The sequence below is a fragment of the Amphimedon queenslandica genome, unplaced genomic scaffold (genome assembly GCF_000090795.2).
Source record: "Amphimedon queenslandica unplaced genomic scaffold, v1.1 AMPQUscaffold_13520, whole genome shotgun sequence".
NCBI lineage: Eukaryota > Metazoa > Porifera > Demospongiae > Haplosclerida > Niphatidae > Amphimedon > Amphimedon queenslandica.
This window is the reverse complement of record NW_003546244.1, coordinates 900,175-912,426: the sequence shown is the minus strand read 5'-3', so window position 1 is coordinate 912,426 and position 12,252 is coordinate 900,175. Positions and strand designations below refer to the sequence as shown.

The window sequence follows — 12,252 nt, the reverse complement described above, 5'->3', positions numbered from 1 at the left end:
TAAGTTATTTTGGAAAAATTTAACCAAAGTTTCTCTACTATAGTACAGAGACTTTGGCCCAATTTTTGAGTAACTTAAAAAGTTAATTAAAAAAATCTAATTTTGATCTGAATCAATCAAACTTGCCACACAAAATAAGAACATGTATATGCATCAGAAAAAAATTTGGCAAAATTTGGCCAAAATTCCTGTACTTGTAGTACAGGGACTTTAGCTTGATTTTGGAGAATTCATAAAAAATTCATATTTTGATCTGAATCAGCTCAAACCTGCTACACAACATAAAAACATGTATATGCATACATATATATGAAAAATTATCAATATGGAAAATTCTTTCTTTGCCATTTTTGGCAAAATTTGGCAAAAAATTTCTGTACTGTAGTACAGGAACTTTGGCTTGATATACTGTGGTTTGATAATTATTATATATTGTGACTGTGTAGATGGTTTGATAAAAACATATACTGTAGTTTTTGGCCGGATTTTTGAGCAACTTTTGAAATTTATGCTTTGCACATAGATCTAATTTTAATGTAGCATAGATAAGCATTATATGTATTAGACAAAATCATAATTTTTTGGAGCCATTTCTGATGATCATGACAGAACTATAGTACATGTACTATTAAAAATTCTTTTTCTATATTTTACACCTTTGATGTAGATTATCTATGAATAATATCACGTCCTACATCAAATGATATACTGAGACATTGACATTCTTGCTGCATTGCAGGATCCAATGGTAACTATTAGTAGAAAAAAAGAGAAAAACTGTAGCTTTATATTGCCTAGACACAAAATTGATGACAATGTCATTCAATTTTAGTCCTTGAATATGAAAGAATCTCAACTTTCAAATTATTTTAAAATGATACATAAATTTATACATAATTTAGACTTTCAATTTCAACAATAAGTAGATTCTATATATTTATAATTAATTATCTAGATCTATATAACAGAAAATCAAGAGTTCGTGATCTAATCAATAATTTTACAACAGGAAGTGGTCTATTTTAGCTCTTTGACTTACATCCTGTAAATCTTCACACAGTCATCTTATTATGTGCCTTGTAATCAGTGCTCCTTATTCCACGCTATAGAAGTCATCATGTTCCTCTCTGTTCTTCTCCTATTCTTCTTGTATAGTCTGAGTCTGTCATTAGGAGCAAGTAATGCTATCTCACAGTATCAGTTACAAAATGACACTCTCTCTACTTGCCTTGTGCTGAGTGATGGATCCCTCCTGATTGGTACAACCAGTCACATTATAAAGTTAAACTCTGACAATTTAACAGTGAACTCTTCTCTGCCGCTGAACACAACTACTAATCAACTACTGTTACCCCTCAATGATACTGGATTCACTCAGAACATTCTCTCTTGTCAGGAGCAAGAGTGTTTTCTTCTCAATCCTAATGATCTCAGTGTAACAGTCAGTGTTTCTACTAGCCCTACTCCTTCAACATTCCTATTCCCAACCACACCTGACATGCCAGGGCTCTATACTGAAGGCAGGAACTTTTTTGTTGGTAAAGATGCTGATTCACAAATAGTCTCATCAATTAGTAAGCTACAGTACTCACCCTCTGGTTCTCAACTACAAGTTATGCTAGTTGGAAGTCAACAAGAACGTGTTATTAATTTTCCTAGAAAATTTCTGACTAATTTTCAGCAGAATGGATTTGTCTATTATGTGTTTCATCTTCCCGATTTTGGCTCTAAGCTACAAATAGCAAGAATATGTAGCAACGATACTGGACTTGAGGAGGATAATATTTTAACGCTTACAACATACACTGAGGCTGAGCTACAGTGTGATGAAATGACGACTCCTGATTCAATTACAGCAGCTACCTTTGTACAGCGTAATGGAGAATCAATGATTATGGCATCAATGAGAAGTGGCAAGACTAACATCATATGTACATTTAGTGTATCAGAAATTAATACAAGAATGGACGATAAGCTATCCTCATGTATAAATGGGCAGGGTACATTGTCTATAAAAAGGTTTAGCGGTAGTGATGCTTGCCCGACTAATTTAGAACAAGATAAGAAAGATGTAAGTGAAACTAGTCTTACCTGTATTATAATAATGAATCATTGTAATAGGCAATTACTGTATGCAATAGACCAGGACAGTTTATTGTTCCATTTGAAGTAGATAATCCTACATTTGGAGAGAGGGTTGCTTTTACATCTCAAATATTCTCTCTTAATAGTCTTGCATATGAAAACATAGTGTATTTATATGCTGGTTCTGATCAAACAATTGAACAAGTCAGTATTGATTGTGAATAACAAATTATTATATTCATTTTACAGTTTTATTTCAATGCTAGCAATTCATTGATACCAATTCGTAACATCACTTTGGCTACTAATGAACAAGTTGATAAAATCGGGTTCTCTTCCGACAGTGAATATCTATACATACAATCTGAGAGCTATGTAAGGAGTAAAAGTCATTTTTAACAACAAAATAAACAATTTGTGCAAGTGTAACTAGTCACAGTTTAGTTTTTGTGTCATGGGAATATTAATAATGTGTTTAGCAACAAAGTCTTATAAGTTAAGAGGACTCAGCATATCTTAAATAACTGTGGTGTACTAGTCCTTTCCTAATCCTGTTTGAGTCACGCTCGACAAGCCAATCCTATAGTAACTGTAATTATATTATTATTTGGGAGAGTAGTTAGGGTTTCAGTTCTTTATTATTATTATTATTATTATTTAGGTTGTCAAGCGTCCGGTAAATGTCTGTGATAGTTTTACATCGTGTGATTCGTGTGTGGAGTCGGGTGATCCTATCTGTGGATGGTGTGTGCTTTCCAGCTCGTAAGTTAAGAGACATGTGATTCACTAATTAGAGTAGAATGATCAGAATTTCCAGGCATATTTCACTCCACATACACTCATATTGCACTGATAGTATTAATTGTTGTGTGGTCATTACTAATTGATTAAAAAATCTTGACTATTTATTTGTTTTTGGCGTGACAGAGCCCGGAATCCAATTTATTTTGGGCACATCCATTCCTATTGCCAAAAATGCTTGTTCAAATTATGGAACAATGTTGTACTCATGCCTTATCCTCTTCTGTATAAGCTTCACTCATTTACTCACTTTTTTATCCGCATTCACTCCACACTGTAGTTGTACGAAATTGGACGACTGTACCACAACCCCAGCTATATGGCAGAAAACTACTAGCTATTGCCCAAGGATCAATGATGTGTCTCCGTCAGTTATATACACTGACCAGTTGATGACAAATGTAAGAATACTACCTAATACTATGTGTATAGCAAATCACTATTATTATTATTATTATTATTATTATTATTATTATTATTATTATTATTATTATTATTATTATTATTATTATTATTATTATTATTATTATTATTATTATTCTATTGGGTTGTAAACGCCTAAAAGAGTGATGAAACACTTCTAGTGATTACGAGTGAGTATTTGATGGATCAATAGCTTGTGTGTGAGAGGAAATGGCTTCTAATATTGTTGTGGTTTTGTTAAAGAATATCCTATTGGCCTCTGTTGTGTCTTTTGAATTGGATCAGCCTCATATTACACGAATTGTGGTAGCATTTTAAGTCTTTAAAAACATAAAATCAGCTAACAGACTAATATCTATTATTAGTAGTCTGAAATATATATTACATACATACAAAAAGGTATAGTATTTTATGTATGGCTTAAGTATTCCCCATTATCCCCAGTGATAAACTCCTACACATTTTAAAGTTGCTTTGTGGTTGTGTGGCAGTGTGTGATAAGAAATGTACATTTATGGTAAGTCAACAGGATATGGCACTGACCATACTTGTTAGTATTGTTATTCATAATAATCATATTGCTGACATTATCAATGTAGTGTAGTCAGCGTGACTCCTATAGTAAAGTTTATGTCACCACAAATATGCAACAAATTAAGTGCAGGAACATTCATCTTATTCGCTTTACAATACTAACACCATCTGGTACCTAATTAAAGCCCCTTGGATGTGGTCATGTATTTGTATTTAGTTTTGATGTGAATTTAATAGTTTCTAATTCATTATAGACACTGCCAATGTTGTCATTGAATGTATCAAACATACCCGGTGTGATTTCATATTCGTGTGTATATAACTTTGGAAGTGATGCAATGCCAAGTACAACAACCTCTGCCAGCATTGACAGTCAAAATGAGACAGTGACATGTGATCTACCACCCTCTTCTGAGCTACCTGGGTTTAATGGAGAAGGTGAGGTCTAATGTAATGTAATATCCCACTACTGATAATGATTATTATGTATATCAGTGTACTAGTGCAGTAAGAGTATACTATCACTAGTGGATGTAGTTACATTAGAAACATTAGTCTTGACACAATCAGTAATGGGATAGGTACATGTATGCCCAGCCACAAATGGTAAATGGCATTTACTGTATTGTGTCTAATGGAATGCCAGATTAGCTTGTAGTGTACATAGTAAATGGTTTGTAGTTGTACATGTGGTGGTTTGTAGTAAGGTTACATTATATGTATGATCCTTTCTTTCAGACACCATTCTATCAGTTGTGTCTCTAACTGCTAATGGAGTCACTATCATTTCACTAACTTCTGAGCAACAAATATCATTCACAAATTGCTCCATAACGTCAAGGTAAGGTTTACACCTAATGAGAGGTCAATTGGAGTGTTTGATAACATATTGTGACTTGTATAGCTGTTCATCCTGTCTGAGCACAAGGCAAGCTTGTAACTGGTGCCCCTTTGACAATAACTGTGTATCTCCACTTTCATCATGCCAGGGCTCACTGGTATGTCTTTGTATATCCTACACATTCTGTTATCATTCTCTTAATATTTCTCATTGTAGAGTGGTACAGCTATTGACAATTGTCCACTCATTAGATCACCACCTAATCTAACTGACTACCTTGTTCATGTGAACTTGACTCAGTCTCTAGTCATAGAGGCTAATAACCTTGAAGTGTATAGCGATCAGAGTGCTTATACTGTTGACTGTATACTGAAAGACAGTCAAGACAATGAGTTGTTTGTTTTAAGTGCTACAGTTGGTGCTAGGAATGTAACCTGTGATAAATCAGAGGTTAGTAAATGTGTATGAATGGTATCATATTATTATAATGTGCTTAGTTTAATGTTAGTCTTGATACACAAACTCAACCCTACAATTCAACGCTTGAGGTCCGTGTCTCTTTCTCTGATAAAAGAATCATAATTGATAACTTGAATGATTCAAAAGGTATGATGACGTATCATGACTATGATGATGCTATTATTGTTATCATCGTCATCATGTAGTTATATTCTACTCGTGCCGTTTAATGGGTGAAAATTGTGGGCAGTGTTTGAGTATTGAGTCTAAGTTTGAGTGTGGCTACTGCAGAGACCTTGACTCATGCAAACCGGTTAAACTGACCAACTGCGAACAAAAATTAGTAGGAATCAATAGTGTTAACCAGTGTGAGAGACCTGTCATCGATGATGTAAGAATCACTACACTCCCAACTTTATTGTTATCCTTTTTAACATACATGTACATGTGTAATTTTTGTTCCTAGACTATGTAAGCTAGTAATGTTATTATTATATACTCACTTTGCATGCACAACTGCTCACCTACTCACAATTTGTACACACTTTCTTATCTAATTATATTTACACTATCTATTAAAATCACTCACTCAGTCTTAAATTCCTCTTGTGCTATAGTTTTCACCAATAGCTGGTCCAATTCGTGGTGGTACTAACGTTACGATTGAAGGAACTAATTTAGGAGCTGATGTAAAGCAAGTAAAAACAATTCTCATTGGAAGTGTTGTTTGCGAACACCTTAGCAGCCAATACTTGCCAGGAAAGAGGTATATATGAGATCATTTGTATTAATATTCTATTATAATTGTCTTTTTAATTTTAGAATTGTGTGTAAAACTGGTCCAACAGAAACTGGTGTCATCACTGAGAAAATTTCTATAACTTTCACTTATGCTACTGTAAACTCAAGCCGTCCTTTCCAGTTTTTAGTGAGCATTGTTGTATTGTTAAAATTGTATTTATTTATTTATTATTGTTATTACTAGTTACCAAATCTGAATCCTAGGCCGGCTGAACCAGCTGTGGGTCCAATATCAGGTGGTACTCATGTAGTTATTAAAGGAGTTAATCTTGGAATTGGGAACGAGAGGTCTATAACATTAGCAGGAAAACCATGTGCTATAGAAAGAGAAAATGAAATACAGTGAGCTATCAGAGTGAGAGAGAAAGAGAGAGAGAGAGAGGGAGGGAGGGAGGGAAGGACAGAGGGAGGGATGGAGGGACGGAGGGAGAGAGAGAGAGAGAGGGAGGGAAGGAGGAAAGGACGGAGGGAGGGACGAAGGGAGAGAGAGAGAGAGAGAGAGAGAGGGAGGGAAGGAGGGAAGGACGGAGGGAGGGACGGAGGGAGAGAGGGAGAGAGATAGAGAGAGGGACGGAGGGAGGGAAGGAGGGAGGGAGGGAGAGAGGAAGGAAGGGAGAGAGAGAGGGAAGGAGGGGGGAATGTTTATGCACACAGAATGAAAACATATAGGCAAGAGAGATCATTAGTTTTTGATGTACCTTATTCAACTTGTTATTTACAAACTGACAGGTATAATGCTACTCAACTCAGATGCATATCTCAAAGGAGCTCGTCCACAACCACTAGAGGTCAGGGTACTGTCAGTTTGGTTATTGATGGGAGCGATGTTGACGCAATCGGATTTGATTATGAAAATGATCCCATATATAGAGGCATTACACCACAGTTCTTCTTTAAATCGTAAGTTCATTAAGATCAGTAACACTGAAATTAAAAGTATAAGAAGTTGTTGGTCACTTTACTAGTTTAGTCTATTTGATGTTCATTATTGTTTGATAATTTTCTGTTACTGTAGTGGTGGGACTAATTTCACTGTCACTGGACAGGATCTCAATATTATTCAACGTCCACGACTGATTGTGTACTATCAGTCAACCAATGCTACTACTAAGAGTACACAGAGTAATCAAGTCCTCTCTGATGTAAGTCCATATATGGCAATAATAAGTGCTTGAGTTTGTATGGCTATACTACTGATATAATTTTAAAACTTCCTGAATGTCTTAGACCATGCACTTTCCCACAAAGCATGCTAAGTGAGCTAAAAAGCATGCTTCTTGAACTGACAAGTACTTTTACTTTTGGAGCACTTTAAAAATTTGTAAAAAATCCATTTTCGATTGGAATCAGCTCAAACTTTCTACACAACATAAGAACATGTATATGTATCAGAAAAATTATAAAAATGAAGAATTCTTTCCTATTCATTTTTGGCGAAATTTAACCAATATCTCTGTACTATGGTACAGGGACTTTGGTCCAATTTTTGAGCAACTTTGAAATCCACTGACAAGAAACTGCATACCAAAACCCTGTAGAAAATCCTGACTTATGTATCTATGCATACATGTTTAACTTTCATCACTTTAGGTATGTAATCCTGGAACGACTATAATGACATGCACTGCTCCAGCCCTCAGGATCAATGCCACTGAAGTTAGGCTTGGTCTACTGATGGATAATGTCACTGAGCTCTTAGACGTTAATGTCAGCCTCACACTTTATCCCGACCCTTCCTTTAATACTGATTTTACTGATGAGTTGAGGCCGGGGGAGATTAAAGACCTTACATTGACTGTAATAATAATAATCTCACATATATGCACAATATAATTCATGTTCTTTATAGGGCACGGGCTTTCGTTTCGACATTGAACAAGTTAAGGTTAACTTGGATCAGATTCCTTGTGCCGTTAGGAATAAAACTGAAACAGTATGTGTTTTTTGTTTATTATTTTTATTGTAACAAATTGTCAACAGACAGTAACATGTGAGGTAGAAATACCTGCCACAGCCAGCTCAAGTGATCAATACAGCATAAGAGTGAGTAATATCACATTAGATTATTATGAGATGTTGTATTACTGCTCACATTACAATAGGTAACTGTTGGTAATTATAATGAGAGGATTGGCGTCATTACAATCACTACACCTCCTAGCTTGTTGATAATCGTGGGACCTCCTTTTGCTGCTTTTGTCATTATCATCATTGTCATCTTTATGGTCTTGTTCTCGGTGTTTTATCACAAATACCGGCAAAAAGATGAACAGAACGATCGATTGGTTTTTGAATTGGAGAGACTCGAATCAAGTGTTGCTTATGAATGCAAGCTAGGTTAGTACTCTCAGTCTTTTTAATGTTCCTATTACCTTTTGCTCTTTTATTAGGTTTTGCTGAGCTACAGACTGATCTTGGGGAACTTGTTGGAGATTTGACTGGAACTAGACTGCCCTATCATAACCTCCATTCCTATCTATTGCAGAGTTTATTTCCTGGCTCTAAAGATCATCCTACACTTCACCCACCACAAGTAATATATTGCATATAGTCAAGGCATCAATCATAGAAACTTAAGATATAGTTATGTAGTTTTATAAAAACAAATATAAATCATTTCACAGTACAGTACTTTTTGTAGTCAATGCTTAACATTCCTTAGTTTGTTATTATTGGTTATTCTGTATACAATAGTTTCCGTCGAGTAAGAAGGAAAGAATGGAAACTGGTATAAGAATGTTCTATGGACTACTGATGGATAAGATTGTGTTGCTGAATATAGTGCACACACTTGAAGCACAGAAACCATTCAATATTAGAGACAAGTAAGGAATTCAATATATCGCTACTTTTTCACAATACTTTTTCTCTCAGGTCTAACTTTGGCTCCTTGCTTATGATAGCTCTTCATAACAGATTAGACTACGCCACAGAGTAATATACTAACAATGAAATACAATATACTATTAATATCACGTTTCATTGTTAGGATACTCAAGAGGTTATTGTCCGATCTTGTAAGACGAACTGTAGCTGAATCGTATCCCAAACTCTTATTGAGAAGAACCGAGTCTGTTGCTGAAAAGATGTTGAGTAGCTGGTTGGCATTTACTCTACACGGATATGTTGTGGTAAATGAACACAATAATAATATTAGTAACACACATTCACCTCACTCTTTCTCTTTCAGGAACACACTGGTCAGCCATTATACTTGCTTTACAAAGCAGTTAAAGCTCAGTTAGAAAAAGGACCCATTGATGTTATCACTGGGGAAGCTCGGTACTCACTGAGTGAACAAAAATTAGTCAGACAGCAACTAGACATTCAAGTATTCATAATAATGGATTGACGTATAAGTCTTTATTGTGTTGGCAGGTTATTAATGCAACTATTGAGACAGAGGATGGTCTAATGGTTCCTGTTAAACTCATTGACTGTGATTCTATCAGTCAAGCTAAGGAGAAGATGCTTGATGCTGTTTTTAAAGTACGCCACTTTTATATCATCTTTTTATTAAAATAATAACAGAATGCTCCAGTTTCTCAAAGACCTCAGCTATCATCAATTGATATAGGTAAAAAAATAATCATAATAAGTATCAATCACTTATATTTTTATCATTTTCAGAGTATCGTAGATCACCAACTGATAGTCAGATACTTCGCGATGAGGATGGTGCCAATGAGTATGAGTATGGCTGGAGAAGGATTAACACTCTCCGTCATTATCACGTTCATGATAGAGCTACTTTCCGTCTACTGCCTAGAAAGGAAACACCAGCACCAGGCAGAGGTAGAATACTAATAGATCTAGCTAATGAGCACAGGCTGAAAAATAGTAGTATATTTTTTTCTGCATTTGTGGGAGTTCTACTTGTGATTTTAATGTCTGCCAAATCTATAATATGATCTTCTTAATATCAATAGTACTTTATATTTAAGACATTTTTCTGTTCTTGTTGCAGCATTTGATTATACTGGTAGTCTAATGGTGTCACATGGTCACCGAACTAGAACACTGTCTGACGCTGAGGACGGTACAAGAATATGGCATCTGGTAAGTGCCCAGGAAATTATATTTATTTCATAATAACGATTTCTTGTAGTTTAAGCAAGCTGATGAAGACCCACATTCAGTGTTCACTAACAAGAAGATGGTCACTGAAATATACTTACCAAGAATGTTATCAACCAAAGTAATAAAGCAATTCCTTTATACTTAATTGAGACTTGTAACTTTACATATTCTTTTTTTATTGCTATCTCTTTTCCTTTTGCAGACCATCTTGCAGCAGTTTGTAGATGATCTTTTCAACAGTATCTTCACACTCTCTCATCCTCCAATCTCCCCATCATACCTATACACTCCTGTCGCCACTACCTTTGCCACTGCTGGCAGTCAGTTGATGTATGCCCCAGGCTCGGAGTCTCTGCCTCTTGCTATAAAATACATATTTGATCTGTTGGACGATGAGGCAATGTGTGCTAAGATAAATGATACTGATGTTGTTCACACGTGGAAGAATAACGCATTGGCCTTGAGGTTTTGGGTTAATCTCATTAAGAACCCAGAGTTTGTGTTTGACATTAACAAGTCGGCTATTGTGGACTCCTGTCTCTCAGTGATAGCTCAAGTATGCATCAGTAACTGATAGATTTATTATATGAGTCTGTAGTATTATTAAAATGACACTATTATTATTATTATTTTTAATCTGTAGGCTTTTATTGATGGCTGCTCATCTTCTGACACTCGACCAACAATAGTAAGTTCATGTTATAAATTGAGCTAATTTATCATGTGTATTGTAATTACTCATAAATTATATTATTGTGATTTTCAATCTGTAGAATTCGCCTACTAGTAAACTGTTGTATAACAAAGAGGTTCAAGATTATAAGAACAGTGTTAAACTGTGAGTTATAAATTGAGCGTTTTTGTTATTAATTTCGGTTATAGATTTTACGAAGAAATTCAGGCCCTCCCCAGAATCCCAGATGATATTATGATGCAGCATCTTAAAGACATGTCAGCAGTAAGTTCACTTTCTTATTGAAATACTTTTAAAAGCAAGGCTTGAGAAATGAATTTTGTATAAGCACTTGCATGTTCATGTGGTGTTCATTCTTATTTTAATTTTACTCCTAGGCTACACATTTCTATGTGTTACAACCCTTGTCCTTAAATTTGCTTTGTTTTGAAAAGATAAATTATTATTATTATTCTTTATTTATTTTAACACTAGCACCAAGCTGAACTGTTTCAAAAGTCACAGAATGAGTTTAACATTGAAAGTGCTGCTTATGAAATACTAAGATATGCAACTAAATACCAGCAACAAGTGAGTTCAATGAAATTAAACCATCAAAGACTTCTTTCATGTCTCTTCTAGATTCTTCAATCATTAAGAGCTTCAGGACTTGAAGCAAAAGCTCAAATATTTGAGTCAGTGCTCCAGCACACTATGTAATCATTCTTTTAACCTCTCGACGTGTGTGTGTGTGTGTGTGTGTGGATGTGTGTATTATAATGTAATAGATTATTATGACATTGCTATTATAAACTCTCTTTACAATTGCTTTACATAAATTTTTAATTAAAAAGTGAACAGAAACAAAATGGTGAGGAGTAGAAATTTGGACGCAGAAAAACATTAACTGACAGGAGAAAAAAAATTATTGGAAAAACACACTGATGTCCTTATGCTATGTAGAAGGTTTGAACTGATTCCAACAAATATTTTGAGTTATGGCGATTTTAAAAATTTGGCCAATTTCTGAAAAATACCCTGTACTATAGCCCATGGTTTTTTCTTTAAAAATGGCTCAAAAATCACCCCAAATTTTTATTACATTTTCTGATACATATTGATGTCCCTATGCTATGTAGAAAGTTTAAACTGATTCCGACAAGTATTTTTTGAATTATGGCCATTTTAAAAATTTGGCCAAATTTCTGAAAATACCCTGTTATAGCCCATGGTTTTTTCTGAAAAATGGCTCAGAAATCACCCCCAATTTTTATTACATTTTCTGATACATATTGATGTCCTTATGCTATGTAGAAAGTTTGAACTGATTCCGACAAGTATTTTCTGAGTTATGGCCATTTTTAAAATTTGGCCAATTTCTGAAAAATACCTTGTACTATAGCCCATGGTTTTTCTGAAAAATGGCTCAGAAATCACCCCCAATTTTTATTACATTTTCTGATGCATATTGATGTCCTTATGCTATGTAGAAAGTTTGAGCTGATTCCAACAAATACTTTTCGAGTTATGGCCATTTTAAAAATTTGGCCAAATT

At 34.8% G+C, this 12,252-nt stretch overlaps 1 protein-coding gene across 1 annotated transcript; it reads left to right on the top strand.

Moving 5' to 3' along the window:
- The first annotated feature begins 1,058 nt into the window (after positions 1 to 1,058).
- On the top strand, positions 1,059 to 11,550 carry LOC100641578 (plexin-A4-like). The gene is made up of 36 exons (XM_019996000.1): positions 1,059 to 2,071; positions 2,122 to 2,289; positions 2,335 to 2,460; positions 2,747 to 2,847; positions 3,167 to 3,287; positions 4,098 to 4,281; positions 4,582 to 4,684; positions 4,748 to 4,841; positions 4,901 to 5,134; positions 5,182 to 5,290; positions 5,350 to 5,534; positions 5,761 to 5,909; positions 5,966 to 6,071; positions 6,129 to 6,286; positions 6,674 to 6,844; positions 6,960 to 7,086; positions 7,535 to 7,741; positions 7,794 to 7,877; positions 7,925 to 7,987; positions 8,047 to 8,281; positions 8,335 to 8,477; positions 8,639 to 8,769; positions 8,819 to 8,878; positions 8,934 to 9,075; positions 9,135 to 9,275; positions 9,323 to 9,433; positions 9,476 to 9,521; positions 9,575 to 9,739; positions 9,912 to 10,003; positions 10,053 to 10,142; positions 10,227 to 10,580; positions 10,668 to 10,712; positions 10,798 to 10,862; positions 10,907 to 10,982; positions 11,193 to 11,288; positions 11,340 to 11,550. Exons 1-36 carry the CDS (start codon positions 1,118 to 1,120, stop codon positions 11,415 to 11,417), a joined length of 5,514 nt encoding a protein of 1,837 aa, XP_019851559.1. The 5' UTR covers positions 1,059 to 1,117; the 3' UTR covers positions 11,418 to 11,550.
- Positions 11,551 to 12,252: the final 702 nt, after the last annotated feature.

Excerpts from the sequence above, each read along its gene's own strand:
- LOC100641578 (XM_019996000.1), top strand. The coding sequence starts at position 1,118 with ATGTTCCTCTCTGTTCTTCTCCTATTCTTCTTGTATAGTCTGAGTCTG. Across the intron at positions 2,461-2,746 it reads ACATACAATCTGAGAGCTAT|GTTGTCAAGCGTCCGGTAAA; the intron begins GTAAGGAGTAAA and ends ATTATTATTTAG. Across the intron at positions 6,287-6,673 it reads GAAAGAGAAAATGAAATACA|GTATAATGCTACTCAACTCA; the intron begins GTGAGCTATCAG and ends ACAAACTGACAG.